Genomic DNA, 17,058 nt, shown 5'->3' with positions numbered 1-17,058 from the left:
TTGTTAAATGCTCAACAAATATTAGCTATTGATATTTTTATGTAGCTCCATGGGAGTTAGGAATTCTGGGCAAATCTCAGCTTGGATGCTAACTTCCTATAAAAGCTTAGGCCAGTGATTTATTTTTCTAGGTCACATTGAACGATTTAGTTAGATGAGGAAACTGCAGTGAGATAATTGCTCTGTGAAGTTATAGAAACTAGTGAATAATAGAAAGAGGGAGGAAACTTTAGGAAGGCAGTAAATTAGGATATGAGGCGATGCACAGGAAACACACAATCTCCGTGGAAAATGGACCTGGGAGAAGGCTGGGACCGTAATCACACACTTCCGGACTTGATTGGGAATTTGTCGGGTATCTTGGTCTGACTCTGGCTAGCCGCGCAGTGCCTCCTGCCCTCCTCTCAGCTGGGTTTGCCCAAACTGATTCACATACACCGCAGTGCCCTGGCATTAGCAAAGAGGAGGATCGCAGGATGCTTCTTTGTCATTGAAGTGGCACGGATTTTAGGCTGGAAAACGTTTGAAGCATAAATGTATTGAGAGAACTTTCCAGTATTTCAGGGCTCCTGTCAAGAATATTTCTCTGCTCTCTCTGAACGGTGTGCGACCCTTGTTAAGTAAAACACATTTGACCCTGATATCGTGCATCACCTAAATTAGGGTGTTTCTACACGTCATAGCTAGTCATGACGTTGATTCAGTCTGAACAAGGAACAGTAAAGGTCAAGCCTTAACGTATTTCAAAACCCCGGAGACTTTGCCATCCTAACTCAAGTTATGTTGGAACAGGAAAACGCTTCCCAGCGTCAGGCTTCTATCCCTCTGGATCACAGACACAAATCGAAACCAAGAATCCCAGGGTCAACTTACTGGTGAGCAAGTGGCAGCAAGTCTGGCTGCTCGCCTTGGAAAGAAGGAGGAAGCTTAATGACGCCCTGGACAGACTGGAGGAGGTGAGAAACTCATACATTGGGTACCATATTGTCATCTGCCCTCATTCACCAGAACGCATTGCCAAGATCTTGATTTTTTTCAACGTTTCTGATAATAGATAAGAAAACTCTTGATGTCTGAGTGCTTATTTTACTTCTAAAATTAAAGCCACAGGTATGAATGTTTTTATGGGGGAAAACCCCCTGATATATGGGCCTTGGATTTAGGGAATCAAAGTCAAAAACAGGTATGTTGTAACATAATCAGGAGCTGACTCCTTCGGAAAAGATCTGGCTTGACGTATGTTTGCTGACAGCATCATCTGGCAACTGTAATCATTTATAATGCAGATCATTTAATCATATATACTCTGTGATCTGAGGTGTAGGGTGTCAGATTCTAGAATTGGTAAATTTTTAGAAGGTGAGGAGTTAGGAGTGGCTGGTGGCAGAGACGTGAGGGGTGAGATAGGTAAAATCGGTCTTGTTCAGCTGGGCCTGCTCCCTGGGGCACAGAGCTCCTGTCACGTTGGGCCACAGCACCTTTGTGAGTTCGGCGTTATCAGAAATTTTCAGTGTGACTTTTTGAGGAGTTTTGTTTCCTCTATTTGTAAAGAAAAAACAGTGACAGTAACAGAATAAACTTTAGAGAAAAAATGTTCAAGTCCCCTTTGCAAGATGGTACCTTTCCTGGAGGGAATGATCTGTGTGTTATCTAGAGGATCATTAAAAACGTTATTCATATTGTATAAGATAATAATTTTTATTATCTAGAGGATCATTAAAAATAACATTATTCATATTGTATAAGATAATTCTGGTTATCTAGAGGATCATTAAAGACATCATTCATATTGTATAAGATATAATTTTGGTTATCTAGTGGATCATTAAAAACATTATTCATATTATATAATTTTTGTTATCTAGAGGATCATTTGAAATAACGGTATTCATATTGTGTAAGATATAATTTGAGCACAGCAGTAACTCAGGCAAAATGCCTTTTGCCCTCTTCAGCTAAGGGAATTTGCCAACTTTGATTTCGATGTCTGGCGCAAAAAGTACATGCGGTGGATGAATCACAAGAAATCTCGAGTGATGGACTTCTTCAGGAGGATCGATAAAGATCAGGATGGGAAAATAACCCGACAAGAATTTATTGACGGGATTCTTTCCTCAAGTAAGTCCCAAGAGAGGTGGCCATAACAGATGTAATTTTTAAAGAAAATAAGCACAGTTTAAAATTGTGGAGCCAGTCAACCTGTGTTACTAATAAAAAGCATCACCTTTAAACTTGGCTGTGAGGTCATTGCCCTCAAAAAAAAAAAAAAAAAAAAAAAAGCTGTCCTTAGTTAAAATTTATGGCTTTGAAGTCAGGCACACTTACTAATTGTGTCCCCACAGATAAACTCCTTTTCTCCACTGGAGCTGTGTCCCTATTTAGTGTAATCAGGTTAATAATACTTAATTCTTAGATTGTGTTGCCTGGCATAAAATAGGAAATCAATAAATGAAAGTCAGTTTCTCTCTTTTTCATTTTAGTTCACATTCTGATCTAATATTGTCATTAGTAGGAAATTAGAAGGCTATAAAAATTCTTAAGGTATGTGCCCCCTTCTTGTTTGATAGGTTATTTTGATCACATGTATGTGATTTCTCTGGCAGATGTTACTAGAAGCACTCTTAAAGTAAATTTCATGTAAATTATTCCTTAAGTAAAGTGGTACTTAAACCATATGAAATTTGCTGATATTAAACAGTTTTTAGCCTAGAAAAACAGCCATTTCGTAAGATTCATCCTAATAGTAGCTAAAGGTAAATTTAGGCCACATATGCAGTGGTTGTGCTTGTGTGATGTAAATCAGGTTTTTGTTTTTTTTTTTTAAGGATTGTAATATACTTGCTCATCCTGATCATTTAACTGGCCACGCTACAATTAAAATGTGCGATCGAGAATGTCTTACGGCAGAATTAACAAGTTAATGCTACTCACTTTTTCTTTAAGATGTAAATCTTTTTGTAAAATTTTATTGTAAGTAGCAGCTCTTACCAACTTTCATTGCGACCAGAGTATGACATATACTGAGAATATCTTAATTATCACTCATACGTGGAATCTAAACCAAAAGTGAAACTCACAGAGATAGTAGAAAAATAATTGCCAGGGACTGGGAAGTGGAGGAAATAGGGAGAGACTGGTACCAGGGTACAGATTTTCAGCAATAAAATGAATAAGGTCTGAGTATCCAGTGTACAACATGGTGACTGTGGTTGATAACACCGTATTGTATAATTGGAATTAGCTGAGAGAGTAAAACTCATTCTCACCCAAAAAAAACCCAAAGAGTAAAAGATAAATATGTGAGGTGATGGATGTGTTAATTAACTAGATGGGGAGAATCCCTCCACAATGTGTATGTGTATCAAATTATTACGATTACACTGTAAATGTCTTACAGTTTTATTTGTCAGTTATTCCTCAATAGCACTACTTACCATTGTTTTGAAAATGTTAGAGTTCCCTACCAGTCGTCTGGAGATGAGTGCAGTTGCAGACATCTTTGACAGAGACGGCGATGGATACATCGACTACTATGAATTTGTAGCCGCCCTTCACCCAAATAAAGATGCATACAAACCTATCACTGATGCTGACAAAATTGAAGATGAGGTACTCATTACCTTTCCACCGGGTAGAACAAGCACTGTGTGTTCTGCCCAGATACCGTGTACAATTCATGCAGTTGTTTTATTTCCATGTTTAGTTGTTGCATACAGGTTTTAAGGATGCCACGATATAATATTAATGTGAAAGTGACTGTTTTATCATTGCTTCTGGCAGGTGACAAGGCAGGTAGCTAAGTGCAAATGTGCGAAACGATTCCAAGTTGAACAGATTGGAGATAACAAATACAGGGTAAGTTTTCAAAATAGCTGGGTACCATAATATCTTTCAAAGGATAAAAATTAAAAACTTGGTCTGCATTGTTTCCCAGGAATGCTAGTTATTTATTTTTACCTTCTATCAAATATAATGGTATATGAAATTCCAACTTTCGTCATTTTTAATGATATAAAGATAGCTTGCATTTTGTATATTAGGACATATCTCTGACATGTATGATACATCCATTCAAGGAGAAAAATATTCACAGAAAAAGACATCTCATATAATTTAGGTTGCTTCGAATTACTTTATATTTTATTGTGATTAGAGGTAAGTTGTCATATTTTCAGTAACAAAGCTTTTCCAAGCCAGGAAATGAAGTTAAAATGTTTACTCATTTTTGTAAATGTGAAAAAGAGGTAGTGTTTTCCACTGATGCAGAAATTTAAAAAAATTTAAATCTCAGTAACTCAGTTCACCTTCTTTAAAACAATTACTTGAAGACCCTTGTGACTTTGTCACTCTTTCTCTATCTTTTTTCTCTTTTTTTGGAACATCTCTTATTTGTAGTAGCTAGATAGGAAATGTGCAGAGTTTCCCTCCTACAGTATATTACTTATAAATGAAACATTATTCATTTTGCTTTTATATTTCTACATTGAAAAACATTCATCTCCATATTTGAATTTTTAACTTAAATTCGAAACCCAAAGACTTTCACAAAAATTTGCAAAGAAAAATTTCTGATTATTTGGTTTGAAGTTGGGAAAAATGGGTACCTGCACATCTCTAAACTAGATACTATATCCCGAAACCCAAAGTGTGAGCGTGTGTGTGTGTACGTGTGTGTGTGTGTGTGTGTGTTCTAGTCATATAGAAAGTTTCCTGTTGAACTAATTATGTCTTTCTTCCATTTTTCATTTTTTATCAGTTCTTCCTGGGAAATCAGGTATAAACCAGTGGAATGTATGCTCAAGTTCCCAATAATTTTTTTTAACTTTAATTCATAGTCATTAAAGCTTGCCCTGGCCAATCTTTCCCATGCTGTCCCCCTAGCTACTACATTGTTGGTTGGCGTGGTGTTTCTGTATACGCTATAAGTGTCCTTGATCCAGGACTCCTTTTTGCCTTGTGTCTCAAATGAGGAGATTACCTTTAAGCAAACCAGATAATCAACTGTAGCTGGGCTGGGTACAGTGTTACAAATGCAATTTTCAGTTCCTGTCTTTAATAATACTGCTCTCATCTATCTTATACAAGTATTCATTGCAACACAAAGTTGATTGTCCACACATCTCTGTGTGGCCTCGTTGGTGTTTGGCCATTGAAGCTGTATGCTCTGGTATAAGGTTGCTAGCGAAGGGCCAGCATCCAGCCAGTGACCTGGGAAAATAGCGCAGGGGAGAGGTCACCATGGCACTTGGCCATGGTGATGTGATCTCTCCAAAGCAGCTGTTGTCCCTGTGCCCTAATTCATTGATTTAGGGCTTTGCATCCTGAGTAGAAACTTTAACTCTGGAGGTTTTAAATGATGTCATTCCTTTTGAGGAAATGTTTCTCTTATAACTTACACGAAATCTTAGTCATACTTTATGCCATTTTGACCTCACATTTAAGTCAAGATAAATTGTCCAGGGCACTGCATCATGATCAGAATTTTAGAACTGGAGACAAGAGAAATCAGATTTTGATTTAAACAAGGAGAGTTTTTTACTCTGTGCTTTTGGAAAGAACCATGCTATTTATAGTACCTGACTATAAAAGCAGCAAATTGTTTCTACTTCCTATTAGCTATTATTCTGCCCCTCAGTTTCTAAGCCATATTACATCTTAAGTTTCAAATTACCTATTCTCCCCATTTATTGCAAGCAGATAATTTTTTCAAATAAAAATTTTCAGTTATTTTGAATAGATGTTTTGAAAACTTCCATTAGTTTCCATAAAAAGTTACTTTTTCATTCTTGTTATTTTCTGAGATAGTAATTGGGATAGCATCTTTTGTTTATGGAAAGGATGAAATATTTCAAAAGGTTTAAATTCACAGCACAAAGAACAACATTAGGGTCTTTTTCTTTTTTCTTTTTTTTTTTTTTTGGTCTCACAGTTTAGCTGTTGAGAAAATTACGGAAATTCTAAAGACAATGGTAGTTGTCAGAGAATGCCTTCTCAAAATAAAATTTAAAACCATTCATGTTTATTATAATGGAAATAATTGAAATACCTCTATAAAATATTTTTATATTCTTTATATGATGATATAAATAAATAAATATTTATATCCTTAAAACTTGTTTTGAACATAGTCTTGGAACAAAAGCGTATCGTCTAATTATCTGGTTCCTTAAGGGTAATTTTCTTTAAATCCCCTCCTTTCCCTTTGCTTATTAGCAGCACCAAATTTTTTCTAACAAAATAAATATGCATTTTGATTTTTAAATTTTAATTTACATTTCTAGAGCAGGTTCAACTACAGGAAAGTTGAAGTCTCAAGGCTTAAAAACCATTTTAGAAAAAGTGATGTGAAAAGGTTTGATGTAAACACCTGAGTCCCACTGGTGCATTTTACATGCTTTCCAGGTCCTTTCTGAGTTTCAGGGTCTGGAATGGTTGGCTTTGTCCTAGTGCTCTCTTCCTGAAACTCAGTGTTAAAATTTATGAAAAGCAGCAAATTGTTTCTACTTCACGTTTTCTGTTTATGCATCATGAGCCCAGACAAGTAGTCACAATTGTATGTTACCTGCCTTAAAAAGAAGCTATTTATGTCTACTTGACTGTTCATTTTGCTATGGTATCCACCGGGTTGGCAGCCATGAAATTCCGTCTGGTGGTTTTTATAAGTTGGACACGAGCTTATTAGAAATGATTTAAAAGTATACAATCATTTCTCATGGGCTTTCATAATAAATAAACCTTATGATCAGAAACTACCTGTAGTCTAGACGTTTATTCAAGACCTGCAGAATCTGTAGTGTATATGATTGGAGATCCACTGAAAGGGCAAGAAAAAGACAAGTGCTTCTCAGTGTCAGCAATTTTGGTATATAGAGCTTTAAAGAAAAGCCTTTTAGATTTGAAAGCTGTATCATTCCTAATGTGTCAGTGACTGTTCTAATATTACAGTAATCTAAAAATGGCACATGAATCCAGCCTTTAACAGATTAGCCTACCAGATCATTAGTGATGCAGAAGTTTTACTTAACTGTGAAATTTTTATTAGTCATGATCATTTACTACTTTATCTCTCTAAGTCAGAACTGTTTAGAGAAAACAGAATGAGTTTATAAAGATTTCTCCCATGGATTTCAGTGGAAAACAGTTTCAGGTGTAAGAGGAAGTTTTCACGAAGAAGAATCAGAGTTTATTAAATTTTCTTTAGAATCATCTTACCTCCTGGAAGCCCTGGGCGAGTGGGCCAGTGCTTATTTTCATGGCTGTGTTTAATCTCTAGAAACATTTTCCATTACTGCCTTACTAATGTTGTTTCCGTCATAAGAGAGAAAAATCATTTTTAGAAGAAAGCTTCATTATTACATGTGATAACCTTTGTTATCTTTTTCCACACTATTTCCTTTGGGCTAAATCAGCATGCAGCCGTCTAACGCAGATCATGATAAACCCCTTTCTCTGAGATTTTACTAATCGCTGCGAACTAAACAAGAAGTTAGAGTTGGTTGCTTACGCAGATCGCACCTCATCCTTTGAGATTTCCTCTTGACAATTAGAGGGTCTTCTTTCTTCCTCTTCCCAGTTTGGAGACTCCCAGCAACTCCGGCTTGTCCGAATCCTGCGAAGTACTGTGATGGTTCGTGTTGGTGGTGGATGGATGGCCCTGGATGAGTTCTTAGTGAAAAATGATCCTTGCAGGGGTAAGGAGATACTTACGTCAAGATAATAACACCACGAAAGTATATCGATCTTGTATTATTTTCCAGCATCAAAAACACAGTGGGGCTAATTTTGGTCATTTATTACAATAAGGAATGTTTCACATTGGTCTGTCAGCCTGAAGTTCCCAAAGAACTTGTGGCAATTGTGTAAACCGTGTTCCTCTCATCGTTTTTTTTTTTTTTTTTACTTCTCCTGGATAACTAGGAGACTGGGAGGCAGGAAACACTAGAATAGATTTTCCTTTATGAGGCATTCCCATCTGCAAGTTTCAAAATGAGCAATTCTACCAACCAGGCGAAGGATTTCCTCTGTCGTTAAGTAGCAAAGTAAGGGGAAAGAAAATTGAGCGATGAAGATTGAAGATACCGTACAGTAAAAGTTTAAAAGCGGAAGTTTTTGTGAAATTAGGGGGAGGCAAGGAAAGCAGTATTGAAAAATTTTTTTAAATAATGAACTGCTAATTTGACTCTGAATTTTGAAGTTACAGATTAGAGCCTTAACAATATGCACACATAATATAACCATAGCTCTCAGGTATCTGGGCGTGCGTTCCCAGCAGCCAGTCAGCAGGCCTTCCTTCTATATTTTGGAAATAATGCAGCTGAAGGTAATGCAGCTCCATTTACGAAACAAAGAATTGAGAATGCAGAGTGTTCTGTGGGGTAGCCTAGGAAAGTTAGCTCAACTGGGGCGAAGTCTTCCAAATACATTTTTCATCCTGAGTCAGACTTTTGAGTGTTTCCCTTCCCAGTGCCACTTTTCTCCTAAATGGTGCGCTAAAGGCCCGATCTGAGCAACCTTTGCATAATCAACTACTGTACTTTGTTTCTTCTCCTGCTAACAGTTTTCTTGAATGTGATTGGTATCCTGTGTCATTTCTTCTAGTTCATCATCATGGGAGTAAAATGTTACGTTCGGAATCAAACTCTTCAATTACTACTACTCAGCCTACTATAGGTTGGCGACCCCTCTCTTTGCCTCTCCCCTCTGACCTCTCCTCTTTCCTACTTTGACATTCTTGCTTTAATCGTTTTGTTTTAAAATAACACGCTTCATCCATTGCGTATGGCTTAACTCACATCCAACTGAGCTGGTGCTTCCAAATTGAAATTCTAGACTTTCAACACTCTTCGGGTGTTGCAAATGTAGGGGTTGTGTAAGTGATCAAACACAGGCTAACACCCTGCACACGGGGTTCTGGCGGCGCCTTCTCCGAGTGCACGTGTGTTGGTGTGAGTGTTGCATCACGGATGACCTCACGGATCCTGGGGTCTGCTGTTTTTTTATTTTGCATGCTGTAAGACCGAGTTTTTAAGGCATAAAATAAAAATACCAGCCGCTTCATTGAAAGTGCAAAACCTGAAAGTTTCTGTGTCGTCATGATTAACAACCCATCTCTCGTTCTGTGTAATTGTCCAATTAATCCCGATGGTGAAAGACTGGCAATTTCCTGACCTCAGTAGTACATGCAAAAGACACAGTCCCCGCCTCCCTGGCTTGTCCCCTCAGGGTGGGGATGGCATAGTGAAACCCTGCAGGCATCAGTAGTGGGTGGATTAACAATATTTGAGCATGAGCTTGTCATTTTCATGCTGACTCTCTAATAGTGGTGACTCTTGGCTGGTGTCTAGTGTTAGAATAAACACACTTTTATTTTTTTCTTTCCCCAACTGGCCTGTATCCGAAAGGAATGCATTGTAAAGGAATGCATTTGACTTTTTGTGATGCTGAGTTGGAGTTGGCATGGCAAAAAGGTGTTCTTGCAATCCTCTACGTGGTCTGTGGCGCCAGGTGGCAGTTTTCCCCTCCCCCCGCACTCGACTGAGCCCCTCTTTTTTTTTCCTTCCTTTCGTTTGTGTGCCTTGTGTGTTCCGTCATCCAGCTAAAGGAAGGACGAACGTGGAGCTAAGGGAGAAGTTCATCTTGGCGGATGGAGCCAGTCAGGGAATGGCTGCTTTCCGACCCCGGGGCCGGAGATCGAGGCCCTCATCCCGGGGAGCCTCGCCCAACCGGTCCACATCTGTGTCCAGCCCGGCTGGCCAGGCGGCCTCCCCGCAGGTCCCTGCCACCAGCACACCCAAGGTAGGACTCGTTTCCTCTTCCTCTGCGCTCACTGTCTAGAGTATGCTTTTGAATGTTTGGGGGGGGGTCCCTAGAATTTGTAGGACCAGCTTTCTCCAAATGTGTCCCTTCTCACAATATGGAAGATGAAGAATTAAAAAATGTGTGTGTGTGTGTGTGTGTGTGCTTTTGCCCTCTGGCCCATATAAAGACGATCTATTTAGGGGCTTTGGTTACCTTTCAGATTGGTTTTTCTTTTTAAAGCTTTATTCATGTTTTTGGTGCGTATGATTTGCCATCAGACCTTTTCCATTTGTTTTTAATGATGATCATTCTTACTGTGAAATGAATGGCTGTGAATCTCTCTTTCCATGGCTTTGTTTTTTTTATCTGCTGTCCTTTACGTTTGATTTGCCATTGTTCCATACAGATTCTCCATCCTTTAACACGCAATTATGGTAAACCCTGGTTGACAAACAGCAAGGTGTCAACTCCTTGTAAACCAGCTGAGTGCTCAGACTTCCCCATGTCATCTCCAGAGGTATTGTAAGGCCCCAGATTCCAGCCTAACAGCCGCCTTTAACTGAAACGATCACCTACTAACACTGCTTCACCTCACCCTTAATAAATGTACTTTTGATAATACGTCGTCTTTTTACAGACTTCTGTATAATAAGTCTCAACCCTAGGAACGTGAGAGTAAGGGGTGAACACAAAAGACAGTTTATAGCTCCTCGAAGGGCGTCAACCTAACCTAGTCACCTCTGCAGGCTCTCAGCCTTTTTTGTTTTTCTGTTCTCTTTCTCATACTTAATTTTGCTTTTCTCCCCTGGGAGAGTGACATACAGGAGATTATACCCAGACCTAAGTCAGGTTTCTTTTCAAGCGGATGGTATTCTTTTGCTTCTAGACATAATTTGGGCAAGACATTCTGTAACCCTTTTTAGGTGAGAGTGAGAGGCAGTATCATTTGCAAGAGAATCACTTAAATTAAAAGAATGTGGACTGAGTGTTCTCTCTGGGCAAGGTCCTTCTGACTGTCTGGTATGTTTATTTCTGCCCAAGAAAACTGGGTAGGTGAGACCCAAGTCTTTTAGTTATCAGTGCAAGGGGCTGGGGGCTCAGATAGGCAAAAAGTTATCTGTCATTCTCAAAAGGGTATGTATCTTTATTAGACTTAATGATTTTTTTCAGGACCCTCTCACTTTTTTAAATGACATGCTGTATGGGGATAAGATGTTTAGGTGATATAAAATTTGCCGAGATTAATTTATGTATCAGATCATTTATATTCAGTTGGAAGTCAACCATATGTCTTTTAAAGAAAGTACTCTGTAAAATGATAAACATAGGCACCAAATAAATCACATATTTGATTAGAATCACAATAAGGAGGGGAGAAAAATCCCTAAAGAACTGTTATTGAAACCAAGGAGATATTTCATATTAAAGGCAAGGACTCCTGGATGAAACTAATTTAGTACCTCTCAAAAGCCTTTTATGCTTCTCAAAACTCTTATCTGTTATGTAATCCTCACACTCATAATGAGAGGTAGGCAGAGAAACTGTCATTGCCCTCCTGACTCAGATTGACATGATGGAAATGGAAATTGCGGATGGTGGTATAGAGTTGGGGCAGAAACCCATTCCTCATCTCTTCCTCATCCCCCAGCCCCTCATTTCTCCCCCTTCCCTCAAGTGAGCGATGTTAGTATCATATGTTATGCCTGAGGCGTCAGTCGCTTCTGATGGATCTGTTGTAGCCAAAACTGAGAGCAGTTGAAGGAACCTAAAGTGACATGTTTGCTTTAAATATTTAGGGCTGTGCTACTCTGTTAGTTCAAATTTTTGAAAAATGGAAACTCCCCCAAATTTAAGTCTATTATTTTGGCTAATACAAAGCTAGGTTTCATTTCAAATAGCCTCATGAGACAAAACAACAGTATCCTTCTATGGAAGGGTCTTTAAGAGCACGGGGTAGGTTTGTGACTATAAAATCAGAATATCAAGGCGTCTGAAAAGAATGCTCTTGGTCCTTCATGGTAATGAACTGTCATCTTGAGTGATATATTTCATCACTTGTGAGTCCTCACTCTCTCCTGGGTTGTTGAGATTCTGAGTTAGTTAGGAATTTAACTGGAGCAGAGCTGTCAGAGTTCGGGCAAATTACTGCTCTCTTCAGGACCTCCTCTTTCACAGTTGTGAAAAAGTGAGTAGGTAAGTGTGTGGATTATTTGTGGTTAGACTTGTGAGAGTATTTTGAATGCTTAAGCATCTTCTTTTTTTTTTTTTTTTTTTGGCCGCCCTGAGTAGCATGCAGGGTCTTAGTTCCCCAACCCCAGGGATCAAACCCCTGCCCCCTACCATGGGAGTGCAGACTCTTAACCACTGGACCACCAGGGAAGTCCCAAGTGTTATATGTATACGAATTCTATATAAATTCTATACTTAAATGTATGTAGAGAATACATATGTAAATGAATTATGAATATCATTAATATTAATAAATTGCAACCCTGATGTACCCAAAGGTCTTACATATGCTTTATTATTAAACATTTAAAACTATTTAATAAAGGAAAATTAATTTTTCAAAAAGCATATGTAATTGTTTAGATCTGTTTCCTCCAAACAACTCCCTGACTGTGAGTTCATTGAGGAATATGATGTCTTTATACTTCCCAGATTTGTTTTTGTTTTTATTTTTTTTTAACTTTGGGAGAATTTCCAAAATGTTGTAGTGATCCAGAAAAAGTGAATGATTTTAGATTTAGAATAAAATGTCGTAGTTGTGATTACTTTAGACATTCTCTGCAAACTCCTGTAAGAATTTTAAGAGAATTATCCCCAAACATTGCCTAGGTATCTTGTAAGGACCGTAGACAGTGACGGAGCCAAGAGAGGAAGTGACATCTTACCAAGTTATAGAATGTCGCTTTTTTTTTTCTTTCTGGCAGTTATGTTTGTTTAAATGGTAGCTGTCTAGGCATTCCTTATTTTCTTCCTGTTCGATTTCTGTTTGTTTATTTCTGTCTAGTTCCCTAAAAACCTTGCAGGCAGCAGAGAATCCAAGCACGATTTTTTAGAGGCTAGTCTTCTCTCGGGACCGTGCAGTCACCATCGTCTTTTTGGCTCGACTCTCTCAACTCTGTGATAATTCACTGACAATCTGAAAGATACTAACGTACTCAGAGTTTGTCTTTGTTTCCTCAGGGAACCTCCACTTTTGTGTTTTCTCTCCAACATGAATTCATTTTCTTTAGAGGGGTCCCTCTGCATTTAGGGAGAGAATAAGAAATTAGTGGAGAAAAGCAAGTGAGAACCCCATGCCTCCTCACCTCCTGAGTGTCTAGTGGAGGGTTCCCACCCGTCTGTGAAGTGGTGTCGGTGGAGAATCATGGGACAGGAGCAATATCTGAAATGTCTTTTCCCTGATTCGACACAGGGAACGCCGATACAAGGAAGTAAACTTCGACTTCCGGGATATTTATCAGGGAAAGGCTTCCACTCCGGGGAGGACAGTGGCTTGATCACAACCGCAGCTTCCCGAGTGCGGACACAGTTTGCTGGTGAGTCTGCTGCATTTCTTCTCTCGTGGCTTTGCAGTGTGATCTGAATATGAAAATCCCATTTCTTCCTAATCGGGGAAGACGAATCAGTGCTGCTGTATTCTTCTGAAATGACAAGTGGTCCCAGTCCTCCATCAGAGGTAGGGGATCAGTGAGCCATGGGCATAAGGGACTCAAACATCCCTTCTGGAAAGTACCAGAGAAAGATGAGAGAGTGACTGTAGAATCGAAGAAAAACTGGCAGGATCTACCCCTTCCGGCCAAAAGTCTGGCCTCCTCTGCTGCTTGGAAATTGCACTGGGTTCTGTTTGGGGTGGTTGGAAAAACCCAGCTGCACTGGCCCTGACCCCGGGGGATCCTAAGCCACAGCAAGCCTGAAGCTTCTTTAAACTTTCAAGTCTTTTGTCTTCAATTCCTTTGTGCTTTGAATTACTTATCCTAGGCAAAACTCGCACGAAGCTTGTGCTGTGCATTTGTACTGCACACGTCCCTGGGTTACACCTGCCAAACTTTGGAAAACACAATCTCAAGTGATATTATCTAGTCCTTATGTCTGTGTATAGTAAATGGAATTCCATTTTAAGTGGGGTAGCCCCCAACCTGCTTTTTGTTTGTAAATTGAGCTTTTTGTATATTTCGTCTACTTAGAGTAGGAGCAAGGCCATGAAATCAACATGTATTTCTTGAGCACCTACTGGGTGTCCAGCAAACTGGCTGAGATTAAACGTGGCACTGAGTTTCAAGAATCGGGGGCAGCTGGATGCAGTAGGAAGGGTGACCCATCTCTGCCCTCTCTCCTCAGATCCCAAGAAGACCCACAGCCGACCAGGAAGCCGAGCTGGCAGCAAAGCTGGTAGCCGGGCCAGCAGCCGCCGAGGCAGCGATGCATCAGACTTTGACATCTCGGAAATCCAGTCCGTGTGCTCCGACGTGGAGACTGTCCCCCAGACACACAGGCCTACGCCCCGAGCAGATTCTCGGCCGTCCGCAGCCAAGCCTTCCAAAATCCCCACACCCCAGAGGAAATCACCTGCCAGCAAATTGGACAAGTCCTCCAAGAGATAGTGCAGTTGGTTCTACCACGGTCCTTCCTAAAGCCTTTACTATTTAAGTCTGAAAGATGTAACATATGATGTAGAGACTATTGTGAAATAATGCAGGAGGTGCGTTTAAAGTTCTGCAGATGGCCTTATTTGTGTATTTGTCTTTTTCTTTTATCTGTATAATTTGGGTCAGATAGTCTGGGGTTTTAGTCACATCCTCCGTGAGGGGGGAGAGAGTTTGATAGGCACTAACGTTTCTGCACTGAGCGTGTGGAGCACACCTGAGATCACTATACCTGCAGGTAAGTCCACGACTTCCCAACAGCCAGCCCTCCACTGGGAGCTAACATGAAGGATACCTCATGACACCTTCTTGCTTCTCTGGAAACTCTGAAAAGCCAAGACACCCACAGCGATCTATTCCGAGACTATCTAAGTGTAAACTGCAAGATGGGGGACAAAAAGACAAACACACCCGCCGCAGTTCTTAACCTTGTATCTGACAGAGAACTCACAGAAAGTTCCTTTCTGCACCTGCCCATGCTCTGAGATTCCCAGACTCTTGCGCATTTCTGTGCCATGGCTTCACCTGAGGCCAGAGGCGTCCTGGACGTGAGCCCTCTTATCCTGTAAGAATATCATCATAAAGTGCATTCATGTAAATGTGAGGTTTTCTTTTGCTTGAGTGGACAGTAGCACCTGTACCATTGAACTCATTTTGTATCAAAGCAAGTTTGCTTGCAGAAAAGCTATGAAATAAAACATGTCCCTTAACTACATTGCTATGGAATTAATTTTTTTCCCCAGGGAAAAAAGTCAGTGTATTTTTTTATGAGCAAATATCCATTTGGAGTGACCAAACGAGACTTAAAAATGGGTTTATTTTGATTTTCTCATCTGAAGTAATCATGTTCTGGTATTATATCTATATTTAATAAATATATACCTTTTAATTTATTATGTATACTCACATACTATAGGAAGATATTAGTATGCATTTAATAAAACATATTCACTTGAACATATGGCATACCTGATTATTTAAAGTGAACTTTTTCTGTTTGTTTTAAATAAAGCTTATATGGACGATCTCTCTTTACTAACAGTGGACAGGCTAAGTTTGGGGGACAAAAAACATGGATATAATACATAATAAATGATAAAATAACATTAACCATTCTATAAATATTTTTAATATGTACCAACCATGTGCCAGCCTCTGTTGGTGACACTGAGGCGCTCTTATATTCAAGGGGAAAAAGCTAATAAATAAATCACTAAAAAACATGAACTGAAACCAGGGGCTGTATGACAGGGTAATGTAGTTACATTCCCTCCTGTGTACATTTAAAAAATCAAATGATAAAATTTTCTTAAATATAAAAATGGCATCAAATATAATTAGAAGGATGGCAGATGGTTCCTTTGGGTATGACTGGTCACAATTTTCCCTGTGACTTTGTAAATTCGTTTCAGCACACGGCATTGGTGGCATTTGGGTTCAGGAGTCAGTTAAGATAGTCGCGTGTTTTCCCCGCGTGGTTTTTTTTATGGAGGCCAGCGTTGAACTGAAGGGCCTGGAGTCTCCGGAGACAGAAATTAGGTGCCGCTTTCAAATGACTCCTTTCTCAAAGCATGGGTCTCACGTGCATGCCCTTGATGGGAAGGGTGATTCTAACCTACGGGATCACTTGCTGTAATTCATGCATTTGATTGTAAACACATCGTCTGAGAAGGCAGTTGAAATTGCTGTTACTCCTTTGGTGCTTTTCATAGGATCACATTTCCACTTCAAAGACAAATTTAAGGGAATAATTTTATCTGGGCTCATTTGAATGCTGCCCCTGATAAAGAGCTAGGGAATTTGCTTTTTGTAGTAGGAAGTGGTGAAAGATACTTGAGAGTCCTAAGGAACTGTTTCCAGCTACCAGCAATTGCCCTCCTGGGGAGCGTTTCACACTTTGATGCCTGATATTTGTTTCCTCTTGAATGTTTTTTTCCCAGAGCCTCAGGCTGACTTCTGAGGTCCTCCTGTAAGTTTCCCTCCTCGTGGCTACACACGTTCCTGTTCCTTCTCTTTTCTTTTTGTCTTTCTCTTTTTTGTTTTCTTTCCTACTTTTTATTTTAAAAACATGACATTGGAATGAATCGCAATGCTAAAAATCTTAAAGATTGGTTCTGTTAGAAGATAAACTGAGGCATATTAAGAATTTTTAGGAGATCTACGAAACAGAAACAGACTCACAGACAGAACAGACCCTGTGGTTGCCAAGAGGGAGGGGAGGGTGGGGTTAACTTATGCAAACTATTATATATATGGTGGATAAACAAGGTTCTGTACAGCACAGGGAACTATATTTAATATCCTGTGATAAACCATAACGGAAAAGAATATGAAAAAGAATATATATATAAAACGGAATCACTTTGCTGTATAGCAGAAACTAACACAACATTGTAAATCAACTATACTTAAATTAAAATTTTTATTAAAGAATTTTAAGAGTTTACTTGAGCAAACACCAGTTCCAATCAGGCAGCACCAAACCAGAAGTGGTTAGGAGTCCACCAACAGGAGAAAAAGCAGAGGCAGAGCCAGGAAATTATTGAATGGCTGTCACTTAGAGCCCAGTTGACTGTTTGTGATTGGCTGTCCTTAGGTTTTGATTTTG

At 39.3% G+C, this 17,058-nt stretch overlaps 1 protein-coding gene across 1 annotated transcript in view; it reads left to right on the top strand.

The window, feature by feature from the left end:
* LOC118903071 (dystonin-like) overlaps window positions 1–15,165 on the top strand; it is a 491,338-nt gene extending 476,173 nt beyond the window's left edge. Inside the window, 11 exon segments of the mRNA XM_036867747.1 lie at window positions 793–956; window positions 1,956–2,118; window positions 3,455–3,609; window positions 3,781–3,855; window positions 4,757–4,774; window positions 7,574–7,691; window positions 8,599–8,670; window positions 9,596–9,795; window positions 10,205–10,315; window positions 13,220–13,343; window positions 14,146–15,165. Of these exon segments, the coding sequence (XP_036723642.1) occupies window positions 793–956; window positions 1,956–2,118; window positions 3,455–3,609; window positions 3,781–3,855; window positions 4,757–4,774; window positions 7,574–7,691; window positions 8,599–8,670; window positions 9,596–9,795; window positions 10,205–10,315; window positions 13,220–13,343; window positions 14,146–14,408 (1,463 nt within the window). The 3' untranslated portion in view covers window positions 14,409–15,165.
* The last annotated feature ends 1,893 nt before the right edge of the window (window positions 15,166–17,058 follow it).

Source organism: Balaenoptera musculus, chromosome 11, assembly GCF_009873245.2.
Source record: "Balaenoptera musculus isolate JJ_BM4_2016_0621 chromosome 11, mBalMus1.pri.v3, whole genome shotgun sequence".
Classification (NCBI taxonomy): Eukaryota; Metazoa; Chordata; class Mammalia; order Artiodactyla; family Balaenopteridae; genus Balaenoptera; species Balaenoptera musculus.
This window is presented reverse-complemented; position numbering and strand designations above follow the sequence as displayed.